General features: G+C 38.2%; 1 protein-coding gene across 1 annotated transcript in view; it reads left to right on the top strand.

The window, feature by feature from the left end:
• LOC126817970 (neprilysin-4) overlaps positions 1-17752 on the top strand; it is a 31337-nt gene extending 13585 nt beyond the window's left edge. The window contains exons 4-16 of the mRNA XM_050545144.1: positions 1726-1758; positions 5664-5825; positions 6616-6699; positions 6983-7200; positions 7657-7836; positions 8543-8629; positions 10102-10241; positions 10783-10876; positions 11605-11733; positions 12043-12141; positions 12888-12965; positions 13102-13172; positions 17740-17752. Coding sequence (XP_050401101.1) covers positions 1726-1758; positions 5664-5825; positions 6616-6699; positions 6983-7200; positions 7657-7836; positions 8543-8629; positions 10102-10241; positions 10783-10876; positions 11605-11733; positions 12043-12141; positions 12888-12965; positions 13102-13172; positions 17740-17752 — 1388 coding nt within the window. The remainder of the gene's footprint in view (positions 1-1725; positions 1759-5663; positions 5826-6615; positions 6700-6982; positions 7201-7656; positions 7837-8542; positions 8630-10101; positions 10242-10782; positions 10877-11604; positions 11734-12042; positions 12142-12887; positions 12966-13101; positions 13173-17739) is intronic.
• Positions 17753-23171: the final 5419 nt, after the last annotated feature.

Here is a 23171-nt window from a genome sequence, read left to right as displayed (position 1 = left end):
GATAAGGCCAATGTCTAGTCGATCGGATAGGACGAAAACCGAGGTCCCGTATACACACTGGCGTCCACGTAAAAGAACCCTTGATAGTTGAATATTGAAATACCAGTAGGCTATAGAGTAGTTGTCCAGGCAAAATTGTATGGCATATACCCGTCTTCATCAGACCAGTCGGTCAGAAATGAAGAAGGGGACTATGTAGAGATGTAGAAAAACAAATGAAAGCCATCGACTTTGTACAAGTTTTTCACAGATAGGCTTAGAACTTTCCAGCAAACTCTCGTACCTCAAATTATAAATGAAGACTTAGACAGCTATAACCCACACTCTACACATCAAAATTAATTAAAGCGACATTTAAAATTGGTCACTTTTATTTACTTGATGCGTGTCTCGATGTTTCTTTAAATAGGTCCCATAATAATGTATAGATGACAGCTACTAGAATCAGCCTTTTAGGGCTTTCTAAGCACTTCCCTTCAAATGTTAGGGCTGTGCGTGAACAGGTGCACCTAAAAAGCATCTAACATAACCATACATGATTTAAAGTTAAGTTTTAGATTAACTGTTTTGCGCCATAAGCCTAATATTTGCACCAATTTATGAGATATCGAGAATTGAAAATACATTATTTAATAGCTAAATCGGACTATTGCAGATCTGTTTTTGGCTTCAAAATTTTATATAAACTAGATTCTATACATTTATTCACAGGGCAAGTTTATCATCAACTCTCTAGACCATCGAATAGCTAAGATTTAAATGGATTGAAACACGATCGCCATTCAATAATTTAATTTAAAAATGGACAATCGATTGTCAAACCATTGCTACGAGAATAAACAATCTATACCACTTCAAACACCGATAACTTCGCTAAGAATAAAATTATTGATATCAATTTTAATATATTCATTTTTCATTATCTATTATTGAACTATTATAATATGAACGGTTAGCTCTTTATCGAAATCTTACATAATGCATCTTTAAAGAGTGATTTTCTTTGATTCGTTTATTACAATTAAACTTCAATGTTATACAAATCACTTCAACAAAATTAACATATTTTACAGTGTACTTGTTTTTCACTTTGACGTAAAAACCTCATTTAAACCAGTAATCTAATATAATGCTATTTGAACATTTTATTACGCTTTGTTGACACAATTCGAGTCGTGATTGGAAATTATATGAAATTGTTTTCGTAACAGGTAGTATTCAAGCAATCACTTATTTTATATAATACATAATGTAAATACAAAATAATGTAAAACTTTAATATATAAATGGAACTAATCATGATTAAATGTTTGTTCTGATAATATTTTGAAAGGTATTTATTAGGGTAATTTGCACTGTAAAAATTGTAGTTTGAAGTTCGATATTTTCATTGCTTTTTTAATTACAACATGGCGATTTGACAACCAGAAAATGCTGTTACATTTTGGTATCCGACACCGTTTCCAAGATACATTTGATATCCAACGCAAGGGCCGTAACTAGCTCAGGGCAACGAGGGGGTGGGAAGTGTTCTCGGGGGGGGGGGGGCACTTAGTTACAGGCCTGTCCAACGACGCTGTTTCCAAGATACATTTGATATCCAACGCCGCTTTATGCAGAAATTCTGTTATTTCATGGAATACATATGTAAAGTTAATGTAATTTTTGTATAATGACAAGCAATGTATATAATATAGAGTTATATTGATAGACTTTACACTTCAGATGTTTGTTTGACGGAAGACTGTGTTAAAACGGGTAAGTACAAATCTACTGTATTTTTTTTTCATCTGCCCTTTAACAGTGTTGGTATTTTTCTGCTGACGATCTACTTTTTGTCGTTATGATTTATTGTGATTGTTTGAAATATGTAGGAGGATTTTTAGATTTTTTTCTCAAAGTTGTCATTTTGTCGAGAAAATTGAAAAATTCAGCGTTCTTTAAAAGATGCTGTTTCGGTAAAATATTGATATGATTAATTTGATTATTAATCTTGTCTGACAGTGCATCATGTGTCTTGGGGCTGCAATGTGCCTTGTCAGCGTTACGCAATAGTAATGATTGTACTTGTTGGGGAATCTTTGATTGATAGTAGTCGCAGACAATTGTGTTTTTCTAATAGATACTTTAATCGCACATCTACTTTTGACAAACTTTAATATTTACAATTCACATCTTGATGTACTTATATGGAGCACGTAGTTGAATTACATCTAAATGTTGTTGGAATTATCAGCCTGTGAAACCATTAAAATTTTGTTCAGGGAAAGTAAGCCCGATCTACTCTCCAATGGTTGATATGACACGAATCTAGTGCCAAATTTATTTTTAGTCTTTCTCTCCCTCAAACCCGCTCCCCCCGGCTTGCGTGGCTATGTAGGACGGATAGTAGTTGCATGTTTACCTGTATGCTACTTCCAAATTGTGTATCTCAAGATTTCCGCGTTGAACCTCATACAAGCTTTTGATTAAGAGACTGCCACATGTAGCTCCATATGTGGTCCAAAGCGAGAGAGAGAGAAATGGGGTTTAACGTCCACTCGACACAAACTAGGTCATTTCGGGACTAACATATGGTTTAATTTTATTTACATAATTCGCTTGCGCGTAGGGATCTTTAGCAGTGGGAGAAAACCGGAGGACCCGGAGAAAACCCACGAGGTTGGACAGGCGACCCTACTCCTTGTCACGTACAACCGGGGATTCGAAACCACGCCAGTCGACTCAATGACAGACTTTATGATACAGCGCGCGCACGCTAACCATTCAGCCCCCCCCCCCCCCCCGTGGTCCAAAGCATTCAAACCCAAGAAAATTTGGGGAAAGGTTAATGTCGGTCAAAGAGACGAGAATTAACATTAAAGTCAATGGGAAAATTATTGGTGCCCTTTAACGTCAAATTGGCCTGATTACACATACCTTAGAACAACTTACTGTAAGTCTAAAAAGCAATCGTTAGAAGACAATTAGCAATTTATCTATCTATCTATATATTTGTGACTGTCGTTTGTCTGTCTGTCTTTCTGTCTGTCTGTCTGTTCGGGGTTGGCGGCTACACTAGGTCTGCCCCGAGTCTGAAATTTGGGGTATGGGGGTAACTCGGACCGGGGAGTAACATAGGCCAGGTGGCGTTAGTCTACCATTTCCGGTTTCGGAGTTATGACCCCCGAGCGAAGCCGGTCTGTTCGGGGTTGGCGGCTACACTAGATCTGCCCCGAGTCTGAAATTTTGGGTATAGGGGTAGCTTGGACCGGGGAGTAGCATAGGCCAGGTGGCGTTAGTCTACCACTTCCGGTTTCGGAGTTATGACTCCCGAGGGAAGTCTGTCTGTTCGGGGTTGGCGGCTACACGAGGTGTGCCCCGAGTCTGGAATTTGGGGTATAGGAGTAGCTCGGACCGGGGAGTAACATAGGCCAGGTGGCGTTAGTCTACCACTTCCGGTTTCGGAGTTATGACCCCGGAGCGAAACCGGTCTGCTCGGGGTTGGCGGCTACACTAGGTCTGCCCCGAGTCTGAAATTTGGGGTATAGGGGTAGCTCGGACCGGGGAGTAACATAGACCAGGTGGCGTTAGTCTACCACTTCCGGAGTTATGACCCCCGGGCGAAGCCGGGTATCCTACTAGTCTATCTATATATATATATTTGTGACTGTCGTTTGTATGTCTGTCTGTCTGTCTGTTCGGGGTTGGTGGCTACACTTGGTCTGCCCCGAGTCTGGAATTTGACGTATAGGAGTAGCTCGGACCGGGGAATAACATAGGGCAGGTGGCGTTAGTCTACAACTTCCGGTTTCGGAGTTATGACCCCCGAGCGAAGCCGGTCTGTTCGGGGTTGCGGGCTACACTAGGTCTGCCCCGAGTCTGAAATTTGGGGTATAGAGGTAGCTCGGACCGAGGAGTAGCATAGGCCAGGTGGCGTTAGTCTACCACTTCCGGTTTCGGAGTTATGATCCCCGAGCGAAGTCTGTCTGTTCGGGGTTGGCGGCTACATCTGCCCCGAGTCTGAAATTTGGGGTATAGGGGTAGCTCGGACCGGGGAGTAACATCGGCCAGATGGCGTTAGTCTACCACTTCCGGTTTCGGAGTTATGACCTCCGAGCGAAGCCGGTCTGTTCGGGGTTGGCGGCTACACTAGGTCTGGCCCGAGTCTGAAATTTGGGGTATAGGGGTAACTCGGACCGGGGAGTAACATAGGCCAGGTGGCGTTAGTCTACCACTTCCGGTTTCGGAGTTATGACCCCCGAGCGAAGTCTGTCTGTTCGGGGTTGGCGGCTACATCTGCCCCGAGTCTGAAATTTGGGGTATAGGGGTAGCTCGGACCGGGGAGTAACATCGGCCAGATGGCGTTAGTCTACCACTTCCGGTTTCGGAGTTATGACCTCCGAGCGAAGCCGGTCTGTTCGGGGTTGGCGGCTACACTAGGTCTGGCCCGAGTCTGAAATTTGGGGTATAGGGGTAGCTCGGACCGGGGAGTAACATAGACCAGGTGACGTTAGTCTACCACTTCCGGAGTTATGACCCCCGGGCGAAGCCGGGTATCCTGCTAGTCTATCTATATATATATTTGTGACTGTCGTTTGTCTGTCTGTCTGTCTGTCTGTTCGGGGTTGGTGGCTACACTAGGTCTGCCCCGAGTCTGGAATTTGATGTATAGGGGTAGCTCGGACCGGGGAATAACATAGGGCAGGTGGCGTTAGTCTACAACTTCCGGTTTCGGAGTTATGACCCCCGAGCGAAGCCGGTCTGTTCGGGGTTGCGGGCTACACTAGGTCTGCCCCGAGTCTGAAATTTGGGGTATAGGGGTAGCTCGGACCGAGGAGTAGCATAGGCTAGGTGGCGTTAGTCTACCACTTCCGGTTTCGGAGTTATGATCCCCGAGCGAAGTCTGTCTGTTCGGGGTTGGCGGCTACATCTGCCCCGAGTCTGAAATTTGGGGTATAGGGGTAGCTCGGACCGGGGAGTAACATCGGCCAGATGGCGTTAGTCTACCACTTCCGGTTTCGGAGTTATGACCTCCGAGCGAAGCCGGTCTGTTCGGGGTTGGCGGCTACACTAGGTCTGGCCCGAGTCTGAAATTTGGGGTATAGGGGTAACTCGGACCGGGGAGTAACATAGGCCAGGTGGCGTTAGTCTACCACTTCCGGTTTCGGAGTTATGACCCCCGAGCGAAGTCTGTCTGTTCTGGGTTGTCGTCTACACTAGGTCTGCCCCGAGTCTGAAATTTGGGGTATAGGGACGTAGCTCGGACCGGGGAGTAACATAGGCTAGGTGGCGTTAGTCTACCACTTCCGGTTTCGGAGTTATGACCCCCCCGAGCGAAGTCTTTCTGTTCGGGGTTGGCGGCTACACTAGGTCTGCCCGGAGTCTAAAATTTGGGGTATAGGGGTAGCTCGGACCGGGGAGTAACATAGGCCAGGTGGCGTTAGTCTACCACTTCCGGTTTCGGAGTTATGACCCCCGAGCGAAGCCGGTCTGTTCGGGGTTGGCGGCTACACTAGGTCTGCCCCGAGTCTGAAATTTGGGGTATAGGGGTAGCTCGGACTGGGGAGTAACATAGGCCAGGTGGCGTTAGTCTACCACTTCCGGTTTCTGGGTTATGACCCCCGAGCGAAGCCGGGTATCCTGCTAGTATTTGATATTTGATTAATATTATTTGATTTTAGCTGCTATGATCAGTGATTCTTTGGATTATTCTGTTGAACCTTGTGATAACTTTTATGACTTCGCCTGTGGTAATTGGAGAAAGAAACATATTATACCAGAAGATAAAACCAGTTATGGCATAATTGATGAACTTTTTAAAACAGTCGATATAGCTCTTAAAAGTAAGATGATGTATATAGTTTATTTCTAAGATATATTTGGTACTTTCTGATAACTGAAACCATACTTAAAAGAATGTTATGAATTATGATTTGTAGGTACCGGTAATGTTATAGGAGGGAACATTCTAAACTTTGTATTAGAAGATTACTAGATCGACCGAATTTTTGGACTGTTTGTTGTGTATTATGAAATGGAACTGGTTGCAATCTCTTGATATCTAAATGAAATGGGGTTTAACGTGTTATGTTTTGCTCAGACTGAACTAATGAAAACGGACATACGCCATACAGTGTGTTATGAGGGAAATTTGCCCGGACAGTGGCGCTATGGCCTATTCTTATATCGAATTCCAGCTGCCAATGGTTTTTCGACCCAGCCGAATAGCTATACGTTGGCCCTCGCCCTCTTCGAAAGAAGCCCAAAGTTCTGCTAATTCAAGTGCCATTGACATGAAACATGGCTAGCTTGTTCCTTGGACAATTGGGCACCAGAATTCCAAGACGGTGGCGATGGGTTTTTGCTCGGTTCCTGGTCCATAGTACGCTCGTACGTGTTTACGCATATACGTATATTTTACATCATTACGGTTTCTGGAAGATTAGCCTTCTTTTTACACATATACCAACTGTCTACTTATATACCAAGACCTCTTGATGGTTACATCTCTTTGTTATTCTGACATCGTCTTTGTTCGTGGCAGTTTTATATTGAAACAAGAATTTGAAATATTCCGATAAGGATTGACTATGTAGCCTTTGTAATTTAGTAATTTTATTTTACTTTAATTAGATGTACTAGAGAAGAACATTATGTCAGGGGAACCTGAAGCTGTTACCAAGACGAAAACTCTCTACGCTTCCTGTATGAACACTAGTAAGTGTCATCATAATTAAATCTAATTTTACTATGTTCTGTATTATCATTGGCATTGACATTATCCTTGACATATTTGTCATCATCATCATTATCAGCAGCAGCAGCAACATCAATAGCTATTGACATTATCCTTGACATATTTGTCATCATCATCATCAGCAGCAGCAGCAGCAGCAGCAACAGCAGCAACAACATCAACATCAACATCAATAGTCATTGAAATTATCATTATCATCAGTTGAAGTGATTTTATATCCGAGACATTATTTGACTATTTTAGCCGCAATCGAAAGTCGAGGAGTTCAACCACTATTAACCTTTCTGGAAAAATTTGGAGGATGGCCTGTGGTGACTTCTGGCTGGAGAGAATCAGAGTTTAATTTTGTTGATGCAATGAGTACTATAGCTCTATACAATAGTTTTAAATGGGATGTATTACCAGTATTTTCCACTGTGGTTAAGGCTGATACAAAACAGTCTACACGATACATCATCTATGTAAGTACTTGCTTCGGAACACTGTATTACACTCTGTATTGAGTTTTTTTACACCTATCCATCATACCTGTTTTTAATGGATAAAAAGTCCTTATTGTTTGAATCTGAGATTCCCCAAGACTGGCAAGAGAGATATAGACCATTTTAACATCTGCTGGACACAAAACGGGCCATTCGGGATTAACGTGTGGTATATCAGTATAATGTACGTGTGTGCAATACTGCAATGGTCTTTCGAAGTGGGGGAAAACTACTAGGTTACAGACATACTACCCTACTCTTTGTGAGTCGGAGCAGAACAGTAGGACGTTAAACCCCATTTCATTTCATTACTTTTTGTCATATGTAAAACTAATAATTTACCACGTGATCCATGGAGCACGCTTATTACGATTTGGGCCCTAATCATTGAATTGGGATTTGTCATTTGGGATTTTGTTCTATCATTTCCGAAAGATAAACCAACCGTCTTTTGGAATGCCAGGAAGGGACTACTATCTTAAAGGGCGAAATGATACAATGGTAAAGGCGTATGAGGATCTGGCGGTGAAAGTAGCTGTCGTGCTAGGAGCAACTCAAAACGATGCCGCGAAACAGATGAAAGAGATGGTGGACTTTGAAGTGAATTTAGCTAATGTAATTTATTCTTTTCTATTAATATATTAAAGATGCATTATGTAAGATTTAGATAAATACCTGACAGTCCTCGCTATAATAGTTAAAATCTAGGTAATGAAAAGAGAATATCTTGAAAATGTCAGCCAAATTACTTCATTCTGAGTGACTTTAAGACTGTTTGGAGAATAGCAAAGTCTCGATAGTCATTTCTACCTTTCTTGCGATAGTAAACAAAGTCTCGATTATTCATTTTTAATTAAATCATTAACCGCAAATCGTGTTTAAATCCGTCGAACATCTCAACCATCCAATGGCACCGAGAGTTGATTATGCATGGTCTTGGCAAGTTAATAAATGTCTAATTAATAATTTAAATAAAATTTAAGGTTTAAAGAACGACCCACAATAGCAAAAGGCATATTTAGCTCTTGCATAATTATCTTTAATAGTCTATGCTTACGACGCCGTCAATGTTCAGGCTAACTGTTCTTGAACATCTGATGTTACTTTTTATTTTTTGTGGAACTACGGTAGGTTGGCGAGAAATACAGTGCCACGCCGAGAAATTTTCTGTTATGTAGGATTGTTACACTTTAAGGAGATAAAACCACTTCACACATCTGTGTTTTAGTAATAAGCTCTTCAAATTATCAAATTATACGATACGGGGTTCGGCGATTTCCCCAAAGTTGAAAAAAAAACTATGATAAATATTGTTTTCCAGATTTCAGTATCATTAGAAAAAAGAAGAAATTTAACAGCGTTGTATAATAAAATGAACATTTCACATCTACAGAGTATATATCCCCAGGTAATATGTCACCGCCCATCCTTATTATTTTATAACAACCCCCCCCCCCCCACTCGGCAAACCTCAGCAGATTTCAGTACCCTTTATCTAGCCTCGGCTTTATGACGATGTCCGCCATTGGAACTACTCTCAAGTTCCCGGATTACCAACGGCGTTGTCCATGAAGCTGTTTTCCTTTCAAGTTTATCTGATTTTCTTCAAACAAGGACAACTTTGTACTAGAGATTCTACACACGGTTCGAACGACGAAATTCAGATAACTTCTTTTTTAAAAGCGGCAAGTTTTCCTAATAAGTAAACCAATGCCGCATTGCAATTGTATAGGCGTAGGTACATATCACTTACCGTCTACAGGCGAGGCTAGATGTAGAGCAGTGGTTCTCAACCTTTTTTTGCCCCTGCCACACCTTGGAACACATTAAAAAAAATAGCGGCACGCCTGGCTAAATATATATGAAAAATATTTGAAATTTTTGCTAAATAAAAACCCATGGTAAGTCAGACGGAATACATCCGTAGACAGAGACTATAGAATGACTCAAACTAAAAAAGAAAACACAGCCATGAACTTATTAGTGGACACCAATGAATACTCAATTGGGATCACGTGGTTTTTCACATTTTCTTAGTGTGCCGTTCAAAATTTTGCGGCACATTTAAGAAGATCTCGCGGCACACCTGTGTGCTGCGGCACACTGGTTGAGAATCACTGAGGTTTGCCGAGTGACACCCCCACCCCCATCCCCGTGTTACGCCATTCGTTGCGTTTTAACGCGTTTAGCTTGTGAACGCAATGAGTGAAACAGTTCTGTGTTGAATATTTAAAACTCTGTTCATTGGTTCGTTTAAAAGCCATCAACGACGTTGCTTTATGCATAGCTCTGTCGTTTGTCGTATATTATATAACCTGTTCGTTTGGCCAGTTTAGCCATCGGAATAAATTTATAAGAGAAGCAAATTTCTGAATATCTGTTGTTTAAGAAACAGCTTTCCGAATATCTGTCCTTTAAGTGAATAGTTTGAATGCTGAATAATTATGAACCTCCGATTAGATTGGTATAGTTATCAAAGGCAAATAAGTCAGATTGATTCGGGCTTTATGGCACAAGTTTAACCCTTGTCGTTCGTTTGGAATTGTTAATCTCGAAATTATCTCTTTTTAAAAGATAATTTATTTCTTATGATCATTATATACAATATTCGGACAGCCATACTAGTTTTGTAAGTGACTCGGCATGCTTACCGTGCTATATAAAGCATTTGTGAAGGCAAATCCAGTTGTAGTACATAAAATAAACGGCATTTCATTGAAGTATTCTAAGTATGAATTCAAACACGTCGATCATTATCAAGGAATCCCGATTGTTTAAGCTCAATTGGAATGTCCTGAAACAGAAAGGGAAATAACTGTAATGTTTAAATAGTCTTCTTCTTGTAACATACTAATTTACTTATTTTTTCAATAATTTTAGTTTAAATGGTTGAGATACTTCCAGACAATATTCCAGACCAAAGGTGTTGATATAATCATAAATGATTCTCTGTCTATCATTAATGAAGTTCCTGAATATTTCAGCAGTTTGTTCCAACTTTTATCTTCAACACCAACACGGTTTGTTTTAATCACCCAAATTGCATGTGGGGGTATACTGTCGTAACCCCTGTCTGTCTATTCATATCGGCTTGGCTGTGCACCGTTTATGTAAATGCCAAACGGGTTAGAGGTGTTGTTAATTGTTTTCAAACTTGCTGGGGTCGTTTAACCATATATTGCCATAAAGATAATTCTTATCTAGATTTTGACCCCGTCACCAAAACTTTGTATACGTTAGAATCTTTTCAATTTTGCTGGAACTGTTCGGCTAGTTGTTAAGAGAAGAATCGTAACTAAATTCATTATTGCTTCGAAAACTTAATAGCCACCACTCAAAATGACGCTGGTGGGCGTATGTTCGTTGCCTGGCATATTTGAAGATTTTATATTATAAATAGTTCAGTTTCGTGACTGTCCCTTGTCTGTTCAGATACACCGAGGAACTTAGGTTGAATATATTATCTCAGTACTAAATGTTTTTTATTTAATTAGAATAATGACATATTTATTAACATTTAGAAATAGTATATCAATCGCCCACTATTCTGTTTTATTTCAGAATTCTATCCAATTACATCGGGTGGAGAATTACAATGTCATTTCTTACTGATTTAACCAATGAGTTAGACAACTTAAATACTGATTACAAGAAGGTAGATTTAGACTTTTATGGTGTTTATCATTAACAGATTAGAAAAAAAAACAGAGTTACCTTTCCTTGTACGGGTCAATACCAATATCATCTAGACTTAAGGCACTAAAGTCTTCATACTTCGTGTACATAAACCAGTTTTACATTTTATAATCATATTTCGGTATATATGTATATTTATACGCCCTCTTCAGTTGACAGTTGGTCCTTACAAATTTCCTGGTGAAGACTAGGTACAATACATTTCTACAGTCACATCAGATTTTATTTCAAATATGCAGGGATTATTCATTGTGGTATTTGAAAAAACTATAGAATTTACAAAATATATTTATCTTTCCAGTCATACTCTGACTTCTGAAGCTTGTTAACACTACACAGAACAAAGTTCACGGTGGCATTTTTAAAAACATAGGTGATATGGTTCATTTAGAACTATCAAGGACCTCTACCGAAATCTCCCCCACCCCGATCACTTTGAAAAGTCTAGTGGGCCCCCTAGAGGTTAAAGTTAATATCCGATTGACTTATGCACAGTGTTTAAGGTCATGAGACAAACAATTGAAACACATTTTAATGATTTCAGATAATTATTTAGTGGGTTGTTACTCGTAAGTTTTATGTTAACAAAATATCCGACAACCCTTGTTGACTTCCCAGACGATTTAGCTGCTGTGGGCGATTATTTCGTGCCATGGCAACCTATCTTTTTTATTTCTTATATCAAAGATAATATTTGGTACGAGTGTTTCTGTACCAAGATGGCAAAAATGTGCCGAGTACACTAAAAATGGATTGAAGATGGCGGCAGGTAGAATGTTTGTTGATGAAACGTTTGATAAAGCAGCAAAAGATAATGTAAGTATAGCTTGCAATTCGCTAATTCATTTTCCTATGTTTAATTTCCTATCAAATGTTACTAGAAATGATGATCTACAAAAGACCGGAAGATATTTAATGGCCATGCTTTAAATAGGGCAATGAATTGCCCTTGGGATATGCTTATTCCCTTTTCTTCTCATACTAATACCCTTTTGCAATTTCGAATATGTTTCTGCGTTTCCCTTTCTGATACCACACTGATCAACGAGTGTATTATCGTTTTAATTGACCAGTTTACCATTCAGTAAACTAGCGCATATTGACTTTCACAGAATGTATTTGTAGATAATGGTGATGATAGATAATCTTAGAGCTGTTTTCAAAGAACAACTTGAATCTAATACATGGATGGATGAAGAGACAAGACAAGTAGCAAGGAAAAAGGTGAGAAAATGCCCAATTTAAGTTTTGAATGATATTAAATTTGAAAGTATAGTCGAATCTTGTGGACCTGTGTCTTAAACCGGTGTCGAGAAGGTCCAGCTGGCTAGTCGTTCGGATGGAACGGAAAATGGGGGTCATGTGTACACATTGGCGTGCACGTAAAAGATCCTTTGGCAATTGGAATTCGATATAAGAGTAGGCCATAGCGTCGCTGTCCGGGCAAAATTTCCCTCATCGCATACTGTATGGCGTGTGCGCGTCTTCATTAGCCCAGTTGGAGCAGAACAGTGGGACGTAAAACCCCGTTTCATTTCATTTCATTTCTTAAACCTGTGGTATAGCCATCAACACTGGAAACTGGGAAAATGCATCTTTGCCACGCTAAGGAATTACGAAAAGCTTATCTATATGGTTCCCATATGGAATGTGTTTTATAATCATAATCACTCGGCTGGGGAGCTTATTAACAACTGTGTGGTCTATTAGTAGTAGCAATCATCTTTGATTGGGTGTTATATTCTTTATCAATTTCTTGTGACCACTCTACAATTCAGAGGTCTTTACATATTTTTTTTCACAATGACTTATCATCGGGTCAAAAGCAGGAGACGTCTAATTTTTATCGGTGAAATCTTCGCCATGAGGGTACACGACATTCGGATGGACAACCATACTCGTAAATACTGCAATTAAAGCGTGCAAGAAAAATTATTTAATCGTCGCCATGTCATCATTGTCTTTTTCAGGTCGATGCTATTGGTGAAAATGTTGGGTACCCCGATGAAATATTAGATAATAATTACTTAAATAATTTATATAATAACGTAAGTAGGCTAATAGATTATATTATCCTGGTCTTTCAAACGTCATAATATTTTGGAGCCATTTACCATGAAGCATTCCATGTTGAGGCCCACATTTCAATAGGAATATCTCAAACTGTTTAAATATTCTTTTCAGTATGAATATGGAAACAACTATTTTGAAAATATTTTGAAAACGGAATATGAACTGTTTAAATATTCTTTTCAGTATGAATATGGAAACAACTATTTTGAAAATATTTTGAAAACGGAATATGAACTGAGTAAAGAATCGTTTAAACGTTTAAATATTCCCGTAGATCGAACTAGGTAAATATAGATATCACTTACTTCTTACTAGCACTTATATATGTAGAACTTATAAACATGACATTTAAAGATCGCCGTTTACGCCCGCATATCACAGCTGAAATAATAAAACTAATCATCACAATATCAGACCGGTTTAATGGCCGTTGTTCCCTACTTAAACTTTCCACGTGGTACAGTTTAATCATCAAAAACGTGTTTTATAGCCCAGGAGCCGGTTGCTCAAAACGAAGTTATTTTAACGATCCGTTAAACTCTTAACGCATCGTTATCTTGCTAACGTGTGGTTTGTTAACGGTCCGTTAAATTTCTGTTGCTGGAAAGTCAATTTCATTAGTTAGCTAACAGGCTGTTTTGTTCACTGACTGAGTTTTAAAATTTTAAATTCAATGTACATGTATGTCAACTTCATAGAAGTTAGTATTAACAAAACACTGGAGACAGTGGGGCAACTGTGCCGTTTGATCGCAAAACTTGATTAAAGACAAAAGATAACTGTAGAATTTACAACAGAAAACACTATTAAAAAAACTATAGAATAGTTTATTTTTTCCTTTAGAAATTTTAGCATAAATCTGTAGAAAAATTATGGGATTTGTACTACAGAATCTGTAGACTATTTGGGGCCATTGTTTCCTACAGGCCCCCAAAATTCTGTAGAAAAGCTCCCCCATCGCCAAACCCACGCGAATGTTCTATAGAACATTACACTGGTAATCTATGACTTTTTGCTAAGGGTATACTGCGACTATCGTTAAACATACAACGGAGCCCAACACCTCCGTTAAATATAACGGCAAGTTAACGACATGTTAAAGTTAACGGGGCTTCCAGCAACAGACTTTCGCCCCGTTAAAGATAACGATCCATTAACACAATGTTAACGAGTCGTTAAACGTTAACGGAACTTTGAACAACCGCCCCCTGTTCAATAATTATTGATCTACTGCTTGGATAACCAGATAAATTCAGTGGTCTGGGTTATTAATTTAGTTACTAACGGCAGTATTACTATTAGAATCACAGACAACCGAGACATCCTCTGGTTTCCAATATTATTAGAGAGGGGGCCACGGTGGCTCAGTGAGCAAGGCGCTGACTCGCTAGTCTGGAGGTCGCGGGTTCAATCGCGGTGTTGGGCGAGAAAGTTCATCGAGATATTCCGTCGTGGGTTCTTGTCAGTGGTGCAGGACGGAGGGCCTGCTATAGACAGCTGTCTGGTCGTTCGGTTTGGACGATAAACCGAGGTCCCGTTTACACACTGGTGTGCACATTAAAGATCCCCTTGGCGGTTGGAATTCGATATAAATTAGGTATGGTCTAAGTCAGTCTTCATTAGCCTAGTCAGAGCAGAATAGTAAGACGCTAAACCCCATTTCATTTCATTTTCAATATTGTAGAATAGGAATGGTGTTCAACGTCTCCAGAATACATTATTTTGGTCATTCTGATAATTTCTTCGGTTATTTTTTCTACGGTCACGTACGCAATGTTAGGGAAGGGAATTATTCTGTCTACTCGACGTCCTAAATGCTCGACTACTGCCTCCTTGAATAAATATATAGCCATTGCCATCTGAATTTGCACCTGTAAAAAGGGCATACTTATGAGAATACAAACCAATCTATGCATGTTCTAAACATTCGGAAATATGGTAACAAAATCCGAATATATAGAGAATCTCCTACCAGTCTTTTTTGATATCAAAAAATATCAACGAGTGTTGATATTTTTTGATATAAAAAAAGAGTAGAAGATTTTATTTATCACCCAATCCCTTCGTACATGCACAAATAAATAAATATAATTCTTTGCTATTGATTTCACTTTTACTGAACATTACGGCGTAGTGATACATCATTTTTTGACAGCAATTCAATCATTGCAAAGTCCTTTATATTGACCCAGTGTATCCACCAAGGTCAGTTGATTAACAATAGTTCATTTTTAATAAAACAAAAAGTTACTTTTAATAAGAAATGAACTGTTCTTTGAAAATAAAAAAGTAGTTCCTTTTCAACTAACCAGGAGGTATCGCAGTAGATTATGAAATATATCACACAAGCGATATCTACTGTAGAATGTATTATTGGGTGATAAATTAATTTTATCCTTGCAATTTAAAATATGTACTGATATTAAATGATAATTTTAACATTAATAGTTGGTCATATGGTTTTGGTCCAGCAACTGTAAATGCAAACTACAAAGGCGAAACCAACTATATTGGTAAGTGTATGCATGTACATGTATTTGCATATCTTAGAATAATTATTGTCGAACACAGACCTTCCGTTCCTTTGCTGTTTTAGAGAGCCCAAAAGTTCATTGGTTCAAAGATTCAAAGAGCAGAACAATAGGACGTTAAACCCAATTAAATTTATTTCATTGTGTATAGTAACATACCAATAACTTTAAAGGTCGGTTGACTTGTATATCATGTACTTTCAGAATTTCCAGCTGCATTTTTACAACCACGATTTTACAGTAAAACCTATCCCAAGTAAGTTAAATATGACTTAGTATAACATGTCCATGTATCAATCATATTACTATAGAAGCTATCATCATTTCCATTATCAGTTTTAGTATCCTTGTCATCTGCGGCAGCAATAACAACAGTAGCTTAGCCATCAATGCATATCATCACCATGATCCTCTTCAACCGCATCATCTTCATAATAATTTCATATAGGTTGTGATAATGATTTTCACCTTCATCTAAACACGGCAACAGTATCATAACTGTACCATCATTAGTATCGAGATCATTGTCAGCTCACCAGCAGTATACTATGTAGCATTATGCAGTTACGACAACCAAATCAAATATGTAGTGATATGCAGTGCTATGAGTCGCTGGCTAGATGTGGAAAGCCAACATGCCAAAAACTCCCCACATCCAACTTGGGGCGCATACTCTCTTCTCTGTTACATATTTTATTAGCCTTGTAGTATTGTCTCTGATTATATTTGTAATTCTCTACTGGTTAGGACTCCACTTTAAACGTCGTGAATTAATTCTCTGCCTATTCAGTTATGGTTACACACAGAAATAACAATATCACAGTTCTACATTTTATGTCAATCACTGGATACAAGGGCTACAAGCATAGATTAAAATAAAGTCATTCTCACGAGTTTACTGAACTATCCCACTACATCATGGCTCTCCTAGTCCTACGACTTAACGGGGTATTGTGAATCCAGATAGGTCTTCCTTCACAAGAGTCAACGCATGTCTCCTCTCTAACAATCTACATTGTGTCTGACTGTTACCCTGTCGATCGGTCCTGGTGTGTAATGTTTGATGGTTTCAGCTTTCAATTATCTCATTGGTCAAATATGACGTAATTAATTATAATGACTGGCTCTCATGCTTAATGACTTGAGTACTATCCTCAAATGGACAGTAGGAATATTCCTCGCATGAGTGATCTAGGCCACAGAATTTATCCTTGGCCTTGGATCCCTTTCCTGTTATTCTCCCAATATTTCATAAGCAATTTAATTTGCGTTTTCAAATAAACTCATTCCATAGCTAATATTTTGACAATGGAGAAGACAGATAAAACATATGTATCATATTATCACAGATTTCCGTTGTTTCGGTGCTTTTTTGCATATCTATGAATCTGTAAATAATAATTAGTCATATAATCATGTAATATTATTATTATATAATTATGTGTTGTTTTGCACAAATCTCGCCATCAATATCATTACAACTATTGTTTTTTTCAGTTCCCTGAATTATGGCGGTGTTGGTATGGTAATAGGACATGAAATAACTCATGGCTTTGATGATCTAGGTAAATATATAATATTTTCTACACTGGAATCGATGACATAAAATGGCGACTTTTTGGATTATGATTCAGTTATTTGACTGGCAATACCATTGAAGGTTTTCCTATAATGACTTTACAGCATCATTGTGTTTTTACTATTTCCACTTATTTATATTTATTTTCTGTGTAATAGGCCTAGTGACTAATGGACAATAAATATTATTTGAAATTTGAAAAAAGCCAATTATAACAGTTGACAATCAAGTGTAATGACCTTACGTGACTTAATTAAAAGCAACTAGGAATTTACATGTTCAAAAAGCAGAACAACTTTTAAATCCAACATTACAATAAGTCTGAGCTGCTATATGTCTGAGATGCTACAGCAGAAATATCAAATGGAGTGTCAATGGTACCTATCCATTGATTGATAATTTTATACGTACTGAAGGAGGTGGCATTGAGAATATTCAGTTAGAGTTTTATTCCTACTTTTGGTGGGAAATGCTTGTTTCAGGTGTCGATAGATTCTGTCATAGACAATCAAATGGTAGACAATTTGGATAGCTATCACATTTCAGCAATTATCAGAGTTTTTATTTCTACATAGATTGTGAATTTAGATTGCTTCATATAGAAACTGATGATCTCCTTTATTTGGTACCATATTACAGGTCGACAGTATGACAAGAATGGTAATGTACGTCAGTGGTGGACCAGTCAAGTCATCAGTAGATTTAAAGAGGAGGCGCAGTGCGTTATAGATCAGTATTCTAATTTTACTGTGCCGGAAATTAATCAAAACGTAAGTCAAATATAACAAAAATATAAGCAAAGAACAATTCTTGAAAAATAAATAGCTCGGCTTACTAGACGATAACATCATTTTAGAGGTACTCTCAATACGCTAAAATGAATTTTATTCAAACTGTTATTTAGCAAATACAAAACCTAAATATTAAAATATTAGTATGATGGGTGGGTTATATAGGGCAAATAAAAATAATATATCGATTTCCCGAGAGTTAAAATAGTCAAAATAGTTAACTTTCCATTTATTAACATTCCAATATCACCAGCTTATGGAGTGTTTGTGTCTCAACTAAATCGTTACGCGAGAGCTTGTTCATTTTATTCTGATTTTTTAAGTAGATCGAGGCATTTGTCATCTAAGCTTCAACTACAGGGATACTTGCGAACTAAACTTATTAAAACCTTTAAAAAGTTTTATGGCCGTCATATTGACTTGATTGGTAAATATAACATGTCTCTCTCGGCTATTATTCTAGATATATTTCATTGACGCATATACTATCCCTGATAATGTCTGTCTACTACATCGTTAACACTGTTCATCACGTGCATTTTGCATACCGATAGTCCATTGGCCAATCACGCTATTTTACCGAGATTTCGCCTAATAGTTTGGATGCAGCTATGGCGGGTGTGGCGCAAGGCAGGGTAAGATTACTCTTCCGGACACCTGTTACCACTGTTTGTCGTGTATTTTGTACACGTTGAACAGTCCATATGCTGATTACACTATTTTGCCTTATAACACTATTTTGCCTATACTGTTTTTTTAGGACTTCGAATTTTGTCTAATGGCTTGGATTGTTCGTACTTGGTTTTATTTTATAGTATACATTATGAATATTGCAACACAAAAGTACAACAATTCCCATGTTTTTATATTATTGTATTATCAGATAAATGGTATAAATACACAGGGTGAAAATATAGCTGATATAGGTGGAATTAAACAGGCTTATCAGGTATTTACAATAAGGTGTATGTAACTTGGTCTATAATAATAATACTTCCGGTCAGTCGGCATTTCTTTCAATTAAAGAAAATTTAGTATTTAGTTCGTAGCAGTCTCACATATACGATCTATGCTAAAAGGTAAACATCGCTGACAGTTCCAGGGGGGAGGGGACGGTGAGATTCTTCCATAATATTTTCAAACATTATCTGCGAAACGTGGGTCGGTCTTGGATATGGAATACACTCAACAGAAAGAATTGCTTCGTACCGTAGAATCGACAAGAAAGTTGAAACGCTGGGCTCGTTGTGTTTGCAAAGGGCCAGCTTCGAATGAAAAGTACATTCATTAATACCGTGTCAGTAGGATAAGGTGTAAGGGGGCGCGGGGGTGGGGGGGGGGCTACCGCCATTGCTCAATCCTCCCCAGAAGCATATTGACCCGACGATAATGTGATTGTAATCTATCGTTTTTCTGAGAAAGCACAGTTCAGTGATGAACTGAAAGTATCTAATAACAGTTACCCCAAAGAGCTGTCAATAATAAGGCTGTTTTATGACCTTAGGGTACATAAAGTTCCAATGAAAGCACTATCCTCTTATTATCATGTGCGTATATATAACGTAAAGGTCGATAACAATATGTTATTTTCTAGGCGTATAGAAAGTGGATAAAAGAAAGAGGAATGGAAGAGTCGAGATTACCAGGATTAGAATTTAACCATGATCAACTTCTGTTTATAAGTTTTGCTCAGGTACTTTACACCTTTAGAGATATTATTAAAGGGACTTTAAAGGGTATTTTTAACGGTATTTAAAGTGAAAACATTCACATTAGGTACTATGGCGAATATCGGTCTATCCGTGACCAAGTGTAAAAGTAGGCTTTCATTTCATGGTGTAATTACTTTTGACTTTTAAATTGGCATACGACTATCTCCGCTACAATGTAAAAGTTGGTATTTCAAATAACCGAAGCTGTCTTTATTAATCTGATTTGAAGGTATGAATTAACCCTCTTTCATTTGCCAAATGTTCTTTACTGTCTTCTGTCTTCAGACCTTCTGTGGAAATATGCGAGAAGAGGAAGCTAAACAACGAATATTAACAGAATATCATAGTCCCGATAGATTTAGGTAAGAAGATTTTTACATTCTCCATGACGCTTGTACATTATCTATGTCTAGCAAAATTAATGTAAAGGTACAACAAAAATAGCACCCGGTGTTCTGGAAAGAGTAACCCTACGCTGCCCTGTGTACCTAGCTTAACACTGCTAATTTAGGTGACGGTTTGAGCATGGATTTAAGAAGGTAAAGAAAACTGGGTTTACGAAGACCTCGGAGCTAAAGGTCACTAGTAGGTTTAAATTTAAAAGTAGAGCCAAAATGTTGTGTTGAGTCCTCAAACGAGAATGTTTGTATGCTGTATAACGATTATGGGCGTGCTGTATTATTTCTTACATTACGCAGACAATAAAGTGATGGCCTGGTCCTATAGCAAATGCACCACTAGTAAATAAAAACAATTTTTAAAATGTCGTTTGGGTAAATCAAAAACAATTTTACTTATACTTTGTAATATTTTCAGGATCATAGGTGCTTGTCAGAATTCAGTAGATTTTTCTAGAGTATTTGAATGTCCAGTTAATAGTTACATGAACCCAAAACGAAAATGTTCCGTATGGTGATAGAGTGATTTTATTTCAACTGTAAATATTTGCAACCGTGAGTGTGATGTACTCAATGACAATGATGAGCTGTATCAATATACGGAAACATGGTTGCATTATATAAAATATGTATAAATATGTACCAGCGGTCCAATAATGAGTGCCGGAAGTAGCAGAAAACTAAATTGGAAATCATGGCAACCGTTTTGACTGTAAAGTTTGGGGTCGTTTTTTTTAATTATTTAGAAATGGTATCTTTCCATCCGGTGAACTAACATATAACAGGCTTAAATATAGGTTTAATTGGAGATCACCTTGCATAGATCATTATTCAGATGTTGTAATTTGATTACATTTACATGCCCATTTGTTGGTTTTGCCCAGCGTTATGTTGTCTATTATAGCTCCCTAACGATATTAATGTTATGTAATTTAGTATATAACCCTAATGATGTTAGCTTATGTATTTAATATATATTCCTAATGATATTAGTGTTATGTAATGTAGTATAAATTCCTAATGACATTAGTGTTATGTAATTTAGTATAAATTCCTTATGATATTAGTGTTATGTAATTTAGTATAAATTCCTAATGACATTAGTGTTATGTAATTTAGTATAAATTCCTTATGATATTAGTGTTATGTAATTTAGTATAAATTTAGTATAAATCCACTAATGATATTGGTGTTATATTTAGAGGGCATTTAGTAACAGCAACATTAACAGACAGCTTTATGAATAACATTCAACAGTTTCAAGCAAGTCTAGTTAGTGTTATATTATCTAGTATGAATCTTAAATATGATTGTTGCCATGGCAAATAGTCTGAATTTTGAATTGGATTTTGAATCTGGTTTAGGTATAATATTATCAAATCATATCGTGATCTTTGGTTGCCCAATGGGGAGATGTGCTATTGCAAATTTTATATTATATTTAACATATTATATGTAATTTTTGTTTGTCATTATTATTGTATTGTATTGTAATAAATTATGTATATTGTGCTTGTTTGTTTCTGTTTTCCTTCACATAATACCGTTCTTAAAAGTTGTCTCGGACACGCTGGGTCTCCTAGCCTTCAAGGACAGGTTGGAAAACAGGCCTAGGTAGCTTTTTTGGCTAATGGTTAATAAGTTAGCATCACATTCACCGAGCCAACGCGTCTCTTACATATTAATATTGTTTACATGGGCGATTTAAAATATTTCTACAATACAACATACATTTGCATGGCCTCTATTTTACTGATCACAGATTCCAAACACAACAAAATGAAATGAAATGAAATGAAATGAGGTTTACAGTGTGCTATGAGGAAAATTTTGCCCGGGCAGCGGCGCTACGGCCTACTCTTATATCGAATTCAAACTGCCAAGGGATCTTTTACGTGCACGCCAATGTGTACACGAGACCTCGGTTTTCCGTCCCATCCGAACGACTAGACAGCTGTCCTTGTCAGACCCTCCGTCCTGCATCACTGACAAGGGGAAACCACGCCGGAAAATCGGGATGAACTTTCTCGGCCAATGCAGGGATCGAACACCCGACCTTCAGGCTAGCGAGTCAGCGTCTTACCCACTTAGCCACGTGACCCCCCCCCCCCCCAAACACAACAAAGCAGCAAACTAAACAGACAGTATACAGAGGGGGTGTCTGTAAATCCAATAACATTCTCAGTATCTATCTATGCTGTAGATTTGCCTTCACACATACATATTATTAGGAAGACTTACCTTCACATCTTTTTGTTGATTTCCCTCTGTTCTTTTTTCTGCATCGTCAGCGCACATTCGAACATTTACCGCCATAAGTAAAGTCTGCGACGCGCATGCATTAACTGAACCCAACAGAATTACGTTGTGAATTAACAGAAATGAAACGAAATCGAGTTTAACGTCCTACTCCTAACCTGGGCTAATGAAGACGGGCATACGCCATACAGTGTTCTATGAGGGACATTTTTCCCGGACAGCTGCACTACGGCCTACTCTTATATCGAATTCCAACCTCCAAGGGATCTTTTACGTGCACGCCAATGTGTACACGGGACCTCGGTTTTTCGTCCCATCCGAACGACTAGACAGCTTTCCTTGTCAGCCCCTCCGTCCTGCATCACTGACATGGGAGAACCACGCCGGAAAATCTGGATGAACTTTCTCGGCCAATGCAGGGATCGAACACCCGACCTCCAGGCTAGCGAGCTAGCGTCTTACCCACTTAGCCACGTGATCCCCGGACAGAACAGTGCCGTTAATATACAAGTTATTCTGGAATATTACAGGTCTTTTGATTACTAATACAATTTATATTGTTAATAAACAGACCTCATCAGTTAATATACTGAAAAGTATGTGTATGTAAAAATACCGACGTTTCTGTCCAAAGACAGAAATGCAACTAAAACAACAGATTTTATGGTAAAAATACGAGTTATTTATCTCAGATCCCAGATATTTCTGTGATAATACAGATAATTTTCTTCAAATAACAAAAAAAAGGGATTTAAAAAACAGATATTTTTTACAGTGTATATATGTTCTGTTACATCTCAGTTTCTGTGTTTTAGCAAAGTGATCTCCAGTTACCCTTGATGTACGCCAATTGACGCTAGAAACCGTATATCTTTCAAAACAATTCGAGTCCCCCCCCCCCCGCCCCCAGG

This window comes from Patella vulgata, chromosome 4 (genome assembly GCF_932274485.2).
Source record: "Patella vulgata chromosome 4, xgPatVulg1.2, whole genome shotgun sequence".
Lineage (NCBI taxonomy): Eukaryota > Metazoa > Mollusca > Gastropoda > Patellidae > Patella > Patella vulgata.
Note: the sequence above shows the minus strand (reverse complement) of the source record. Positions and strands in the feature narration are given on the sequence as shown.